At 41.9% G+C, this 14,880-nt stretch overlaps 1 protein-coding gene across 1 annotated transcript; it reads left to right on the forward strand.

Moving 5' to 3' along the window:
• The first annotated feature begins 950 nt into the window (after positions 1 to 950).
• On the forward strand, positions 951 to 14,398 carry LOC306833432 (receptor tyrosine-protein kinase erbB-3-like). Its single transcript, XM_079358680.1, has 28 exons — positions 951 to 1,276; positions 3,168 to 3,322; positions 3,408 to 3,594; positions 3,887 to 4,012; positions 4,110 to 4,172; positions 4,360 to 4,478; positions 5,621 to 5,762; positions 5,978 to 6,091; positions 6,179 to 6,296; positions 6,383 to 6,456; positions 7,413 to 7,503; positions 8,010 to 8,212; positions 8,348 to 8,480; positions 8,586 to 8,679; positions 9,179 to 9,336; positions 9,450 to 9,506; positions 10,170 to 10,311; positions 10,407 to 10,526; positions 10,655 to 10,753; positions 10,972 to 11,157; positions 11,240 to 11,395; positions 11,497 to 11,572; positions 11,675 to 11,821; positions 11,901 to 11,998; positions 12,086 to 12,262; positions 12,366 to 12,437; positions 12,657 to 12,951; positions 13,093 to 14,398. The coding sequence occupies exons 1-28, from the start codon at positions 1,195 to 1,197 to the stop codon at positions 13,998 to 14,000; spliced, it is 4,392 nt and encodes a 1,463-aa protein (XP_079214806.1). The 5' UTR covers positions 951 to 1,194; the 3' UTR covers positions 14,001 to 14,398.
• Positions 14,399 to 14,880: the final 482 nt, after the last annotated feature.

Consider the following 14,880-nt stretch of genomic DNA (forward strand, 5'->3'; position numbering starts at 1 on the left):
CTTTAATACAGTCAATCCTCAGACTCTGTCTCCTCCTGCTGGACACAAAAGTGTTACTGGAAGGAAGCTTCAAGTTAACTTTAATAGTACAGGCGTAATCACATGTACATTCACAATGCCACAATGGAAACATTACTTGTTCTTTACATCTGGTCCTCCATGATATAATGACTTTTCACTATCATTTCCACAAGTGGCTTTTCCCCAACAAACTACAACTATTCAGCCATCTCTGTCTCCCACAAAATAAGATTAGCAGAACATCTGTCAGAAACAGTTACTGATTAGCATCCATCAGTGAGTGTCCATCTTTTCCCTCACAGTTTCATGTTCAGGAATCTTGCTTGCTATGAGGAAAATCTTCCTCACATTAAGCATGTTCTTGTTTTGGGTTCAGAAGTCACTTGAACATCTGACAATGTGCCCATTGTGACACACTGCTCCATACGCATCAAAGTGGTGATTAACCAGTTGACAGGGGTTGGGAGGGGGGGACAATACTGCTCTTTACAGGGGAAACAGTGCAGCCACTCACAGAACTGGGGGCTGACTAGGAGACCACAGCACAGCTTCCACACACTGCATGCAGCTGACAACATGAAGCCAAAATAACTGCACAGAATTAGACATATATGGTGTTTAGCCATATAAGCCTCATTATTCTTCATTTTTACCAATTGTATTTATTTGTCTCAATATTCAGTCACACTACAGTAAATACAATTATTATTATTTTTAGATATGATTCAGCCAGCTGTATCTTTATTAAGTAGCTTATTGATTATTATTTTTTTTATGTTTTTTGAACGGGATGTTCAGTGCAACAATTGAGGCTGCTGCGGGGAAAAAAATAGACGGACCAAGCTCTGATTGGTTAATAAACCTGGCTCCTGGCCAATCACGTGTTTCTCTCACTGTCTCTTTGGGAGGGAAAACCCGTCGTCAAAATAAACTGCCACTTGTTCGTAGTAAACAGTTTGGCAGTTGGAGCAATTTATCTGCTCTTTTAAGTTTTTATTTAGGTCTTCACTTTCACTTTGACTGCTTCTAGACAGACGGTTTTTTTTTCCATTCTCATCTTGGAGCCTGGAACAACCAGAGATACATTTTCTTCCCCCATATCTTTGGTTGTGCAAAGGACTACCTGAACCTGCACGATATGATTTCATTTCACTAATTACTTCCGGCTTCAACATGATCCAGTGGTGGCGATTCATATTGTTTTTTGTGGCTTGTGTATGGAGGCTCCAAACAGCATCAACCCAAACCCACGAAGGTAGGGGAATGTATTATTCCATATTTCTATTGCGTTTTCGATGTCATCATTTCGTTAACTATGTGAGAGAAACGTGAACCAGCTTCTAGCTGTACGAAATGACAAAGTCTCTATTAGAACAGTGTAAGAGGAAACAATAAAGATCACTGATGTTATCTGAGCTTTAGAGAGCTACATTTAAAAACGTATTTAACTTTCCTTTGTTTTGGACCACACATCACTTACTTTACTCCTTGAGAGCTTTTTTACTGTTGAAACTGAGCTCTAAACAAGGCTCTTAATGTGGCAATATATCACTATTTTAGGCCGATATAGATACATGAGAGCAACATCAATGTCCTAGAGGAGAAAGGACATTAATGTCAACTGGATGGCAATGAACTCGAAAAAATTAAAATAAAAAAAACTGGAGAACATCTGTTCCGGTTCATGTGGATTTCTTCGGTACACAATGAAGTTCTTTTTAATTTGAATTAAAACACAAGCTAATGAAAAGGCCAAACACTCCGTGGATCCCTTATAAGCTGATGTTTCACATAACCTTGGCCCCTGATGGCTCCAAGACTCAACAGTGAAAACAGAAAGGCAGCCATCACTTGGATTATCAAGTGGGCAGCAGTCTTCACCAATGTTTTGTCAAGTTCGGCCCACGACACCTCGGGAGGCATTGTAGTAAGCTTCTGTGTTCCCAGAGCCATCCCCTCCATGCAAGCTTGAAAAGTAGAGACAAGTCTGTAGAGAGATTTCAGAAAGAGAGCAAAGAAGACCGAACCAGTGTGAGAAGTCTGTTTGGACTAGAGCTCACCCCAGCCCCCAACCCCAGTCATGTAAGTGCATGCATGAAAATCTTAATAGTTAGAATTTCTGCAAGCTCTAAGTTCGACTGCTACACTTTGAATGTGTTAACATTAGGAAACATACATGAATGAATGAAATCACGAAGGTATGTGTTACTTTACAGTTGCAAAAATATGCAAATAGATGCATCAAGCCTCAAAGCTGGAAAAATGCAGAGGTCAATTGTGCAGACAGGAAATATGACATGTGTTGACTGCTGCAGGTGTGCTATCTTTGTACATCAGGTACAGTGACACAGTTTTTGTTAGTCCGTACAAGATGGCGTGTATGTCTCCTTACGTTCACGATATTTCCTGTCCCTCTGCCAGAATGTCCCACTCACACAAGCCCCATTATCTGTTGGTATGATCACAGCAACGCAGCCCTGTCAGACTCACACACACACACACACACACACACACACACACACACAGAAGCACTGTCTGTCACTGCATCACTCTTCACTCACTGTGACACACTGTCCACATTTATAACTTCATCACAATGGGGCACTTTGTGAGGGAAAAGCCCTGCTCTCCTCGACCCTTGGCCTTTTCCGCCATCAGCCTCTGGCCTGGACTGCTTCATCTAGCAGGGTTTCAGTCTGCCTGCTTTTACTCTGCTTCACATCCAACTCTGTAGCCAATCCAGCAGTAAACAGAGTGTCAGGAAGACCTAGACATATACTAAAGATTCAACAAATATCCCTATAGCACTCAAATATTCCCCATCTGGTCTCCATCAGTCAGTGTTTGAGATCCTTTGACGCAAGTCATGTAGTGCTTTATTTTGTTCTATTTTGCAAATCTGTCCATAGCATGCTTTGTTTTTGATTTCTGAAAATGTAAAAAAATAACTCAAGGTGTAACTACGATAGCAATAAAGTTTAGCAGTGATATTAAGTATGAATGGTAAATAAACGTGCAAACTGCTGGCATTGTCCTTAAACATGTAAAATTCCAAGTAAAGGTGATAGAAATGAATGTAGCCTTTGGACTTTCCCCCTGTTTTCTTTCACTTGTACTAATGTGTTTTTTCTCCATATTTAAATCAGTGGTGTGTCAAGGTACGCAGAATGGACTGAGTTCCACAGGCTCTCAGGAGAACCAGTACAACCTGACAAAGGATCGCTATACTGGCTGTGAGATCATCATGGGAAACCTGGAGATCACTCAGATTGAAAGTAACTGGGACTTCTCCTTCCTAAAGGTCAAACCCATCTTCCTCTATGTTTCTTTTTTTTTCACCGATCTTCATATACAAGTAGTAGATGTGTACTTTTTTTCCCCTGCAGACAATCCGCGAGGTGACCGGCTACGTACTCATTGCTATGAACCACTTTCAGGAGATTCCTTTAGGGCAACTACGAGTCATCAGAGGAAACAGCCTCTATGAAAGACGCTTTGCTCTCTCTGTCTTCTTCAACTACCCCAAAGACGGCTCCAACGGTCTACGGCAGCTCGGGCTCGCAAATCTGACAGGTATAGAAAAACAGTAGAACAGATGCATGCCCAATATACCCAATATACTCAGGTGTACAAGCTGCCTAAATTGTTTAAGGCACTAAATGCATAAAAAAAACTGAGATTAAAAAAACCCCCAAAAAACACTTCACCCTAAATTGCTCCCACTGCTGCGTCAGCGGTATATGAATGTGTATGATTGGAATTAGCTAACAATGATAACACTTTTTGTTGTTGTCTTAAAAGTTAGCTGTTAACATTTCTAACAGGTGTTCTGCCTGCTTATTCTCTCTTTACATCATTTCTACAGAGATTCTCGAGGGGGGAGTGCAGATTATTAACAACAAGTACCTGAGTTACGGTCCCTGGATCTTCTGGCAAGATATCATCAGGAACAACAGTGCTCCTATTGACATCCAGTACAACGGAGAGAGAGGTCTGAGATCTGTTCTTTTTATTATGTGCCCAAATTATTTGTAATTGTCTCCTCTCTATAAGCAGTGTCTGCCTTTTTATATCTTTCTTTCCATCAGGCCCGTGTCACAAATCTTGCAGAGATTACTGCTGGGGGCCAAATAAGGACCAATGCCAGATCTGTGAGTGCCCAATTGTTCTGATTTTCCCTCTGTGTTTTATCTCTTCTCCTCCTCCTTTTCTTGCACAGAATGCCTCTCTTCATCACAGAAATAAAGAGAGAGACACAACACACATACACACACACAGACACAGACACACACGCACATCGGTGACCTCTGTTCAACCAACCTCTTTTCTGTGTCTCAGTGACTAAGACGGTGTGCGCTCCGCAGTGTAATGGCCGCTGTTTTGGGACGAGCCCGAGGGACTGCTGTCACATAGAATGTGCAGCAGGATGTAAAGGGCCTCTGGACGTGGACTGTTTTGTGAGTATTCTCCTTTGGCCTCTCTAAGGGAATCTAGTGTTGAAATGTTTTGCAGATATGATGATAGTGTGATATGGAAATCCCCTTACAGATTCTTGAACCATCCACTTACTTAGACTACTGCAGCTGTGCAAAATTGTTTCACTTTTTTTTCGTTGTTGAGGCACCTGATCATTTACAGTAAGCTGGGAAAAAAGCAAAGGACAAATAGTCCTTTATTAACATTAGTCTATTTTGTGCCTACCTATTTTTTTAAAATTACATACTAAACATTAAATTACGTAATGACAGTCCAAGGTTACTTTCAGAGTAAACAGGGAGAACAGAGGATGACGAGTATATCGCCATGCTAGCTAGGAGAGCTTGGACTGAACATGCTAAGATGCGTCACAATTTAATCCTCAATTGCTGCTAATTAGCACACAAACTATAGCTAAGGTAAACATGATTAAAGATTTGACCTATACACTTTCTGAAAAGACAAAAGATCAAACTCCATTTGATTCAAACAGGGAGGCAAAAAAAAAAATATGGGAACAATATTCCCCAGCTAGCCGTAGAAAAGTTGTTGGGCTATTTCTCATTCTGGAAAAAAGATGGTGGGCAGAAAACTGAGCCATGCAGCTAAAACTGTTCAAGAGGACATATTATACCCTTTTTCCACCTTTCAAACACCCCCCCTGCGCTCTAACTTTGTGCTGCGCTTTAGTTTTGCTCTGGGCTGGTGTTAGAGTCAATGGGTTGATAAAACAGGGGAGTGGAGGGGATTTTTTTTTGCTTTTACCAGAATCGAACTCGTGATGTCCCAAGTTTAGAACATTTGAAATGTGGCGATTTTCTCTGTTTGCTAAGATTTATGCAGACCACAAACAAAGGACTGGATTTATTTCAAATTGTGTGGTTTGATAGACACGCAGACACATATGTGTTCAAAAACACTGTAAAGTGGATTTCTCATAAAAATGTCCCCTTTAAAAGTTTTATTCAAACATTGACATGGATGGTGTTAACATGAAACACATTTTTCATAGAAACCTCTCAGACGATTTATTTTCTTAAGTTACACATGATGAGTTTTAGTTTTAGCAAAGAAATGTGCTTATATGTAACCATCTGGATATGTTTGTGCATTTGTGTCCTAGGCATGCCGTCATTTCAACGACTCAGGAGCTTGCGTGCCTCAGTGTCCGCAGACTTTGATCTATAACAAGCAGACGTTTCACATGGAGACCAACCCGAACGCCAAATATCAGTATGGCTCCATCTGTGTCTCCCAGTGCCCCAGTGAGTGACAGATGTTTGTTTATTTGTGTTTGTTTGCATAGGGTACACGTCTCAGTCTTGGCACTTCATTTGACTTCCCTGTATCATCATAATATTCTCAGTGATGAAATACTTGTGGTAGACGTGACATTATGCTAGGTCTTAAATATCCTGATTGTTTTCTTTCTCCTGAACTCCATCAACATCAACCTTTTTTTCTGTCTCCCTCTTTGCAGCCCATTTCGTGGTGGACGGTAGTTCCTGTGTGAGTGTTTGTCCTCCAGACAAGATGGAGGTGGAGCGAGAGGGTCAGAGGCAGTGTGAGCACTGCAGTGGACTCTGCCCAAAAGGTGGAAAGAACCAAACGTTTTCGAAAAACTCTTACACTGCCTTTATCTCTCACCTGAGCTAATGATAGTGCTTGGTGTTCCATGTAGTGTGTGAAGGTACGGGTGCTGAACACAGACAAACTGTAGACTCCAGCAATATCGACAGCTTCATCAACTGCACCAAGATCCAGGGCAGCCTTCACTTCCTGGTCACAGGGATTCTTGGGTAATGGGCTTTAACGTCAGGTGATTCTTAGCCTACAGTGCTTTACAGTGAGCTTGATTTTATTGTTTGTTTTCAATTCTTCACAGTGACGACTTTAAGAACGTCCCGCCACTGGATGCCAAAAAATTAGACGTTTTCAGCACTGTCAGAGAAATTACAGGTTTGTATTTACTTATTGGTTGATAAGTGTTCCACCCACTTTTAAATTGATTGCCTTCTTGCTCACAATTCAGTGAATTTTTTTTAAGGAGCAATATGTAATTGTCTAAAGTGGGTATCAAAGTCCAAATTCAAAACATTGGCGGGAGCTGTCTCCCCCTCCCTCCTAGAGATGCTGTGCACATGGGTTGCTGTGCAGCGGACACGGAAGCTTCGGTCTGCATCGGTCTAGAAACCTTTCTGCCCTCTTAATTCATCCCATTTTTAAAAGCATCTATCATCAACTGTGCATCTACTTATCAAATTTTCACCATGTTTCTGGTCGTTGCGATTATTGGAAAAATGCAGAGGCTTTTTAGGTCGGGTAGAATCAGGGCGCGATCACACTGGCAATTCGCTTCACCCCTAATCCCAAGTCCAGTTCAGTTGACCTGTCTGATCGCTCCGTACCGTGCTCAAGCATGGCACACTTCCTTGGCCCTGGCACGCTTGGAAGAGTTGTGCTTCGGCACGGTACAGTTCATGTACGAGCACAAGCACGCAGGTACACAACATTGACAGCATTCATCATGGAGAATTCCCAGAGTTTCATGGCTGTATCTGAGTAAACATGACTCAGAATAAGCCTCATGCTCTCTGTGTTGTTCTCCGACATGGACTCGACTGCGCTTCCCTTTTTAAAAAAAAAAATCTTGAATCAAATGGGTTGACTCTGAAGAAGTGATTTGTGGGCTCCAGTATTTTTCTTTGGTTCCTTTCTTGAAGACGGTCTCCTATTAAATGTTTGTCCATCTGAAGTCCTTTCCTCAGAGCACCCCCCTCCATTTGTGGAGTGGCTCGAGTTCAAGAGTTCCTTCTAACTTAATGTCTGATAATATAGTAAGGTCATTTTATGATATAATTCAGTAGATATGTTACATATGGGTCCTTAACACAATCCTCTTGTTTTATCATCAGATATCCTGAACATCCAATCATGGCCCAAAGAACTGAATGATCTGTCTGTTTTTTCAAGTCTGACAACCATTCAAGGGAGGTCACTCTACAAGTAAGGCTTAAGGTTGTTTATGTGACCATCAAGACGATAAACATAAAGGATAAATGGAGTCTCCTCATCATTTGAAAAACACTTCAAAAAGCACTAAAAACTCAATGGTTTTATATTACTCACATCTGTATGCTTGTGCTATTGGCTGAACTAATATCTATCTGCATAGATGTTAAGTTTGTTGCATAAGCATGTGTCATCACTGCTCTGTGTCATACTCCACACTCCTCTATCTGTCTGCTCTAAGCTGCTCTCTGCATTCACATGTCATAAAAATGTACTTTATGCACTCTCTCTTGTCTCTCTATGCTTAAAAGCTGTGAACTGGTAACTGTGTTGATGTATGTGACCCATATAAGAAAGATCCAAGCTGCAGCATGCCATTTTGCTTCAAACTGTTATAGAATTTTCAGATTATTTTCATTTTTGAGTTCATGTTTTTCTTTTAGTTCTAATTCTAATTTATATCTCTGTATTCTTTCCTCCTTCTAACACATTATCTGAAGGCGTTTTTCTCTCATGGTCATGCACATCCCCACTCTTACCTCACTGGGTCTGCGCTCTCTCCGTGAGATCAGTGATGGCAGTGTTTACATCAGTCAGAATGCCAACCTCTGTTACCAGCACACTGTCAACTGGGCGCAGCTGTTTAGAGGCCGCAGAGTTCGAGTCAACAACCTAAACAACAACAGGCCACTGGCAGAGTGTGGTGAGGCTCCTACATAATCTACATTTGCATTTTTTTTTTATTTTATATCCTCATTAGTTTGAATAAAATGTAAAAAAAATAATTATATTGCTGCAGCAGTTTCCTGAATCTTTCCTACCGTGTGTGTGTGCACAGTTGCAGAGGGCCACGTGTGTGACCCACTGTGTTCAGACTCAGGCTGCTGGGGCCCGGGGCCCAACCAGTGTGTCTCCTGCAGAAATTACAGTCGACAGGGCAAATGCATTAGCAGCTGCAATTTTTTCACTGGGTCAGTGGATACATTTATATGTTAATATCCTCACTAATTCTGTTTTTTTTTACTGAATCCATCTGTCTTATCTAACTTTATTCTTTTGGAAAATTGTGTTCCAAGAACTCAGAGAGAATTTGCCCGACCTGATGGTGAGTGTGTTGCCTGCCATGCAGAGTGTAAGCCTCAGAGCGGGAGAGCCAGCTGTACTGGACCGGTAATTATTTTATTTTATCTTACACTGGAGCTGAAAGCTTTTTTGATGATCTAGATTTTTTTGGCTAATAATATTTGAGGTCAAGACAAAAACCTAACAAGTCTTTTGTATAATTTTCTGTATTTGTTCTGAATTTTACAGTCAAACATTTAACATACAATGTTACATATATGGAACACAATATTACATTTGGATAGTGGGTCTCTCCCTTAAAAAAAATATAAATCAGTAATATTTTACATCAGACGCTTATTATCCTGTCAGCCCAACTCTGAACCCAAGCTTACAACTGGAAACAAGCTGAGAACAACTTCATAAAAAAATGGAATAATGTCTCAACATGATTTGCTTTGGAGGAAAAAATAAAATGCAGATCGATTAAATTAATGATAAAAATTGACTTTGTATCTCCTAAGCAAACCTTTTTGTCCATTTTTGTAAATTTGTATACATAATGTCTCTTCCTATGTCTCCATTTCTCCCATTCCTCTTTTTATAGGGTGCTGACAAGTGTGAGGCATGTGCCCACCTTCAAGATGGTCCTTACTGCATGTCCTCTTGTCCCACTGGAGTGAACGACGGTCAGAGGGGACTTATCTTTAAATACGCCAACAGAGAAGGTTACTGTGAACCGTGTCACCACAACTGCACACAGGGGTGAGGCTAGAACCAAAATATGTGTGTTTATTTTTTAATCTGTCCATCTACAGATGTGTAGCACCACAAAATTCAGGGATTGTTGAAGATAATGATGTTTTAAAACGTTACAGATGCTCAGGCCCAGGATTAAAGTATTGTTTCGAGGCAACGGGACTGGCAGTGAGTAGGTAAGTGTTTCCCCCTGCTGGTGAACATAAAACACTACATGGCAGGATGTTTGATCCAACTGGAGCCCATTTCAGAAAGGAGGTTGTACAAACTCTGAGTATAACCCTGAACCCTGAAATCTTTCACAAAAAGAGTCAATTTTAATGTAAAGTAAAATAAGAAACTGTGGATGGTAAATCTAAAATTGTATCCTGTTAAAAATTGTTTCTTTTTTACCAACGTGGCACTTTTTTGCTGTTGCTAGTGTGAATGTTTATTGACACTTTGGGCGGCAGTAGCTCAGTCTGTAGGAACTTTGTTTTGGGAACCGAAGGGTCACCAGTTGAAGCCCTCGTGCGGACCAAACAATGGAAGTTGGTCTGGTGGCTGGAGAGGTGTCGGGTCATTTCAGAAGTACTGCCGAGGTGCCCGGCCTTCAGCAAGGCACTTGATCTGAAACAGCTCTGGCGCCTCCACCTTTGTAGCGGTGTGACGCAGCCCTACTCTGAGAAAGTCTCCATTAATGCCCAGCCTCACTGTCCACGGTCTTGTGAATGTGTCTAATTCGGGCCAATGTGCATGAACAAATGTCATACTTGTATACTGCTTAAGGAATAACCTGATAAAACATGCAGTTTATCAAGTCTCTCTCTCTCTCTCTCTCTCTCTGCTACCCTCTGCAGTGGTCAGATCACAGGTATAGCTTTAGGTGTCCCAGCCGGCTTGATTTTCTGCCTGGTGTTGTTTTTCCTGGGCCTGCTGTACCACCGAGGCCTGGCCATTCGCCGCAAGAGAGCCATGAGGCGCTACCTGGAGAGCGGAGAGGTGACACTTCCAAGACCATCGAGCCTCATGAGCTATTATGTGAGCAGCAAGAAAAAAAATATTAATTTTGTGAATGATTCTTGTTTTTTTGGCAGAGCTTTGAACCACTGGGTCCTGGGGAGAAAGGTACCAGGGTTCATGCCCGCATCCTGAGACCCTCAGAGTTGAAAAAGATTAAAACGCTTGGCTCAGGAGTTTTTGGCACGGTGAACAAGGTATTAATCATCCACTTTTAATTTTGGAAAGCCAATTGCTCATTATGGATTTTCCTTTTAGACTAAGAATAACAAGTCTCATATTTACTGACCTGACTGCTCCTGCTGTAAATTGAATTGTGTTGAAGGGTTTTTGGACTCCAGAGGGAGAGACAGTAAAGATCCCTGTGGCCATTAAGACCATCCAGGATACCTCAGGCCGACAGACCTTCACTGAGATCACTGATGTGAGAATCTGAGCTTCAGACACTCTTTAAAGACGTTTAAACCTCTGAGCAATAACCATTTGCCAGGCATAGCAGAGAAGAAAAATTTACATGTTTGAATATTAAGAGAGATGTTTGTCGCTTTTAATTGTGATATCCCTTTTATTTAAAATTAACACAACAAGAGCAACATTACATCCTAAAAAAATGTATATTGTTTATATAACGTTTCTGTGTAGCATATGTTGTCCATGGGCAGCCTGGACCATCCCTACATTGTGAGGCTGCTGGGCATCTGCCCAGGTCCGACTCTTCAACTTGTGACCCAGCTTAGCTCACAGGGCTCCTTACTAGAGCACATCAGGCAGCACAAGACCAGTCTGGACCCCCAGCGTCTCCTCAACTGGTGTGTGCAGATTGCTAAGGTGGGTGAATTTGTTTTCTTTTTTTTAATTTTCTTTTAACAACTGTTAAAAGACATATAGAGTATTTGTCAATGTGTCTTAGGGTATGTACTACCTGGAGGAGCACTGCTTGGTCCACAGGAACCTCGCTGCTCGCAACATCCTACTAAAGAACGACTACCAGGTCCAGATCTCTGACTATGGTGTGGCAGACCTCCTTTACCCCGACGACAAGAAATACGTCTTTACCGACACCAAGGTTGTTATGACTCATTCAGTCAACTGAAGTCCCATTTAAAAGGGTTTTCCAGTAATAGTATAAATCTGTACAGCTTGTCTGCAATCTGTCACCTTATCCAGACTCCCCTAAAATGGATGGCCCTTGAAAGCATCCTGTTTAGAAGATACACTCATCAGAGTGACGTTTGGAGTTATGGTAAGAGGCTACGTGCCAATATCCAAATTGCCCTCGAAAGCTGCTGTCTGTGAATTTAACCAGAGAGGTGTTTCAAATGAGTGTGTGTCTCTTTCTGGACAGGGGTGACAGTGTGGGAGATGATGTCATTTGGGATGGAGCCATATGCGTCTGTGCAGCCTCAAGAAGTGCCAAGTCTGCTGGAGAAGGGCGAACGACTGTCACAGCCCCACATCTGCACTATAGATGTCTACATGGTCATGGTTAAATGTAGGTGTGAAAAGACTTTCCGCCAGTCTGCACAAATAGACACATGCGTGATGTGACTTGTTGAAATTCTTTTTTTCAGGCTGGATGATCGATGAAAACATAAGGCCAACATTTAAAGAGCTGGCCAGTGATTTTACTCGCATGGCAAGAGACCCGCCTCGATATCTAGTCATCAAGGTGACAATATCGTCCTCGTTTGTTGTGAGACAAATCCACTGGTGCTTCATTTGACCTCAAAATCTCGACTCTTGTGTTATTCTGCAGTCAGAGGAAGTAGAAATGGCGTCAGGAGAGATCCATCGAAGAGAATCAGAGCGAGGGCTTCTAGAGGCAGCTTTTGAAGACCAGGATGAGGAGGGACTGGAGGATGGTTTGGCTACTCCTCCTCTCCAACACTCTCCATCTTGGAGTTTGTCTCGGTCCAGGATAAATTCTAGCAGGGTAATGAAATACATCTGAAACATTTTATGACCATCTCTCTGAATTCTTATGACCGAGTGGATCAGGAAGTGGCAAACAACTCTATTTTCTCCATCATTTGCAGAGTGGCACCTCTCAGGCCAGCCCAACTGGGTACATACCGATGACCCCCAGCCCTGTGGAAAGCATCCGCCAGGTGAAAATGACTCACATTTACATCATGCAAGCAAAGATATATTTAGTTCTAACACTCTTCTTTTGTGCTACCAGCCATACTGTATTCAAATAAATGTTACTGCCCATCACTTTCAGGAGGAATTGTAGGAAATTCAGGTCCATTTGTGTTGCTTAAAGATAATACGATTTATTTGAAATAACTGCTGCATCAGTCCAAGTCTCTGCTTCTCCATCTCAGCTGTGGCTCCAGAGGTCTCGCCTGAGTTCAGTGCAGACGCTGCCAGAGAGATCAGAAGTTAGGGGAAGCGGCAGAGAGGCCGAGCTACGTGAGGAAGGCTTACAATGTGGGAGTAGTTTTCACAGAGCCAGGTTTGGCTCAGAGAGGGGAAATCCTCGCATATCCATCGGCCGACACAGGAAACTCTCGACAGCATCGAGTCCATGCTCATATAAGGTGTGGACAGTGGAGGACGAGGACGAGGTAGACCACTTTGGTTATGTCCTGGCCGGGTCACCTGTTACTCCAGAGAGAGGTAAATAATCAGCAGTAAGATATGAGCATGCTGAATGATCAGATTTTTTTTCTGTTGAACATGGCTGATACATGTATTTCATAAGGATACATAATCAAGCCTTCTTCCTCTGCTCTTTTCTCTCTAAACATTCTGTCACAGTCTGTAGAGTCTCTAATTATGGGCCAAGAAAACCAAAACGCAAGGATAATCTGTCTCTCACGGTGATGAACCCCTCTCAGGAGTATGAAATCATGAGCAACGAGTCTTCCTCCAAAAGTGTGGTCTTAACACGAGCCAACTCCCCTGGTCCTTCGGTGGCACCTAATCCTAAATCTTCACCTTTATCCTCTCCAACCTCCATGGCTCCCTTACCTATAGAGCACAAAGCACTAGTGGAAACTCTGGCTTCAATCTCACTCTTGATGAATAAACAAGAAGAGGAAGCTTGTAAGGAAACTGGTGCTGATCAAAGAGACTCCACAGAAGAACATAATCTATCTGAAGACTTTGATAGCGGGATCAGACCTGTGGGTGACCAAGGTGATGAAGCCCAAGGGATAGGCAGGTATGAATACATGGATATCAGGCGTTGCAACTCCAAAGAGGGAGAGGATCGAGCACGGGAGAAAAGTGGGAGTCAAACATCTGTAGCTGTGACAGAGGAGACAGACCAAATAGTGGAGGTGTTGAAAAAAGAGCATATGGAGGAAGAAGAGGAAAAGGAGAAGCACCACAACACAAATAAACAACCACTTCAGGGGGATCTGAGCAGTACGGTTATACCCAGTCCAGATGTGCTCACAGCTGGAGGAGAAAAGGTGGAGGAGTATGAGGAGATGACCAGATTTGGAGTGATGCCCAGTGGGTGGGAGCAGGCAGACTACCAGAACCTCCCACTAAAGGGGAGGACTGTTCCTGAGGAGACATGCAACGACCGGTGTGCAGGGATCGGGGGATACATCAAGGTGTGTGCTGGCATGGGGGAACATGGCAGCAACACATCTTTTGACAACCCCGACTACTGGCACAGCAGACTGTTCATCAAGCCAGATGCTGTACGCACTTAATAATGTGGCCTGGGACTGAGACTGTTCTTTTAGTTACGGTCAAATATGTTGGAACTTCTGTGATGATTTTTTGCTTTTTCTTTTTCTTCGATCCAATAAACATTGAAAGACAAACGTATTAAATACATCTTTGAACGTCTTTCTACTGTTTTACACAGTAAAAACAAGCAAATGTAAGTTGGTAAATTATGAAACAATGCTGTTGCAGTCAAACAACTATTGTTTGCTGTGAAATATTATGGTCAATCAATTTCTGAAATAAAAACAGGTGTGTTTTTATGTATTTCTTATGTATTTTGCAGTAGGCCTCAGTTGAGGTGTCTATATCCCATGTTGTCAATATATTATAACATGAAGTATTACAATATATAAATTGATTAAATACAACTATTTTGCAATTGCCTTTGTGTCACTGATTTGTTAGGAGCTCACTTATTTGTCTTCTATACTGTCTCAATATTTCTTACACCAAACTACAAACCGTTAATTTTTACTCATATCCGGTAGTCTACTATGAACTGTAAAGAATGAGATGGGGGCACGTAAACGCGTAAGGGACGTATTCACGCCAACTGCCGCGCGAGACAGCAGAGATGAAACAGTTGGGTCGTGAGATTGACTTCCGTATTTTTCCGTTTTCGTCCAGACCTACCTCAACGTGCTTATGGATTGAATAAGCAAATATTTTATAAATAAAATAAGCATTAAAAGAAATCATCCTATATGTATCGCGAGAACAGTCGATAAGCTTAATAAATAGATTCGTTTTCCGTGTTTATTTCATATTTACTTGTATTATGTCTTTGCAATTTCTTCCCCAGACTTATTTATTTCTGTCCTAAATGTAGTTTCTGCGTAATAAAATGGGCCTGTTTATTAT

Source organism: Symphodus melops (genome assembly GCF_947650265.1).
Source record: "Symphodus melops genome assembly, chromosome: 13".
In the NCBI taxonomy this organism is placed as follows: Eukaryota; Metazoa; Chordata; class Actinopteri; order Labriformes; family Labridae; genus Symphodus; species Symphodus melops.

What these genes read in the sequence shown, in the direction of transcription:
- LOC306833432 (XM_079358680.1), top strand. Translation starts at nt 1,195, where the DNA reads ATGATCCAGTGGTGGCGATTCATATTGTTTTTTGTGGCTTGTGTATGG. An exon ending in CCAGTACAACGGAGAGAGAG is followed by an intron (nt 4,013 to 4,109) that starts GTCTGAGATCTG and finishes TCTTTCCATCAG; the next exon opens with GCCCGTGTCACAAATCTTGC. An exon ending in CACTGTCAGAGAAATTACAG is followed by an intron (nt 6,457 to 7,412) that starts GTTTGTATTTAC and finishes TTTTATCATCAG; the next exon opens with ATATCCTGAACATCCAATCA.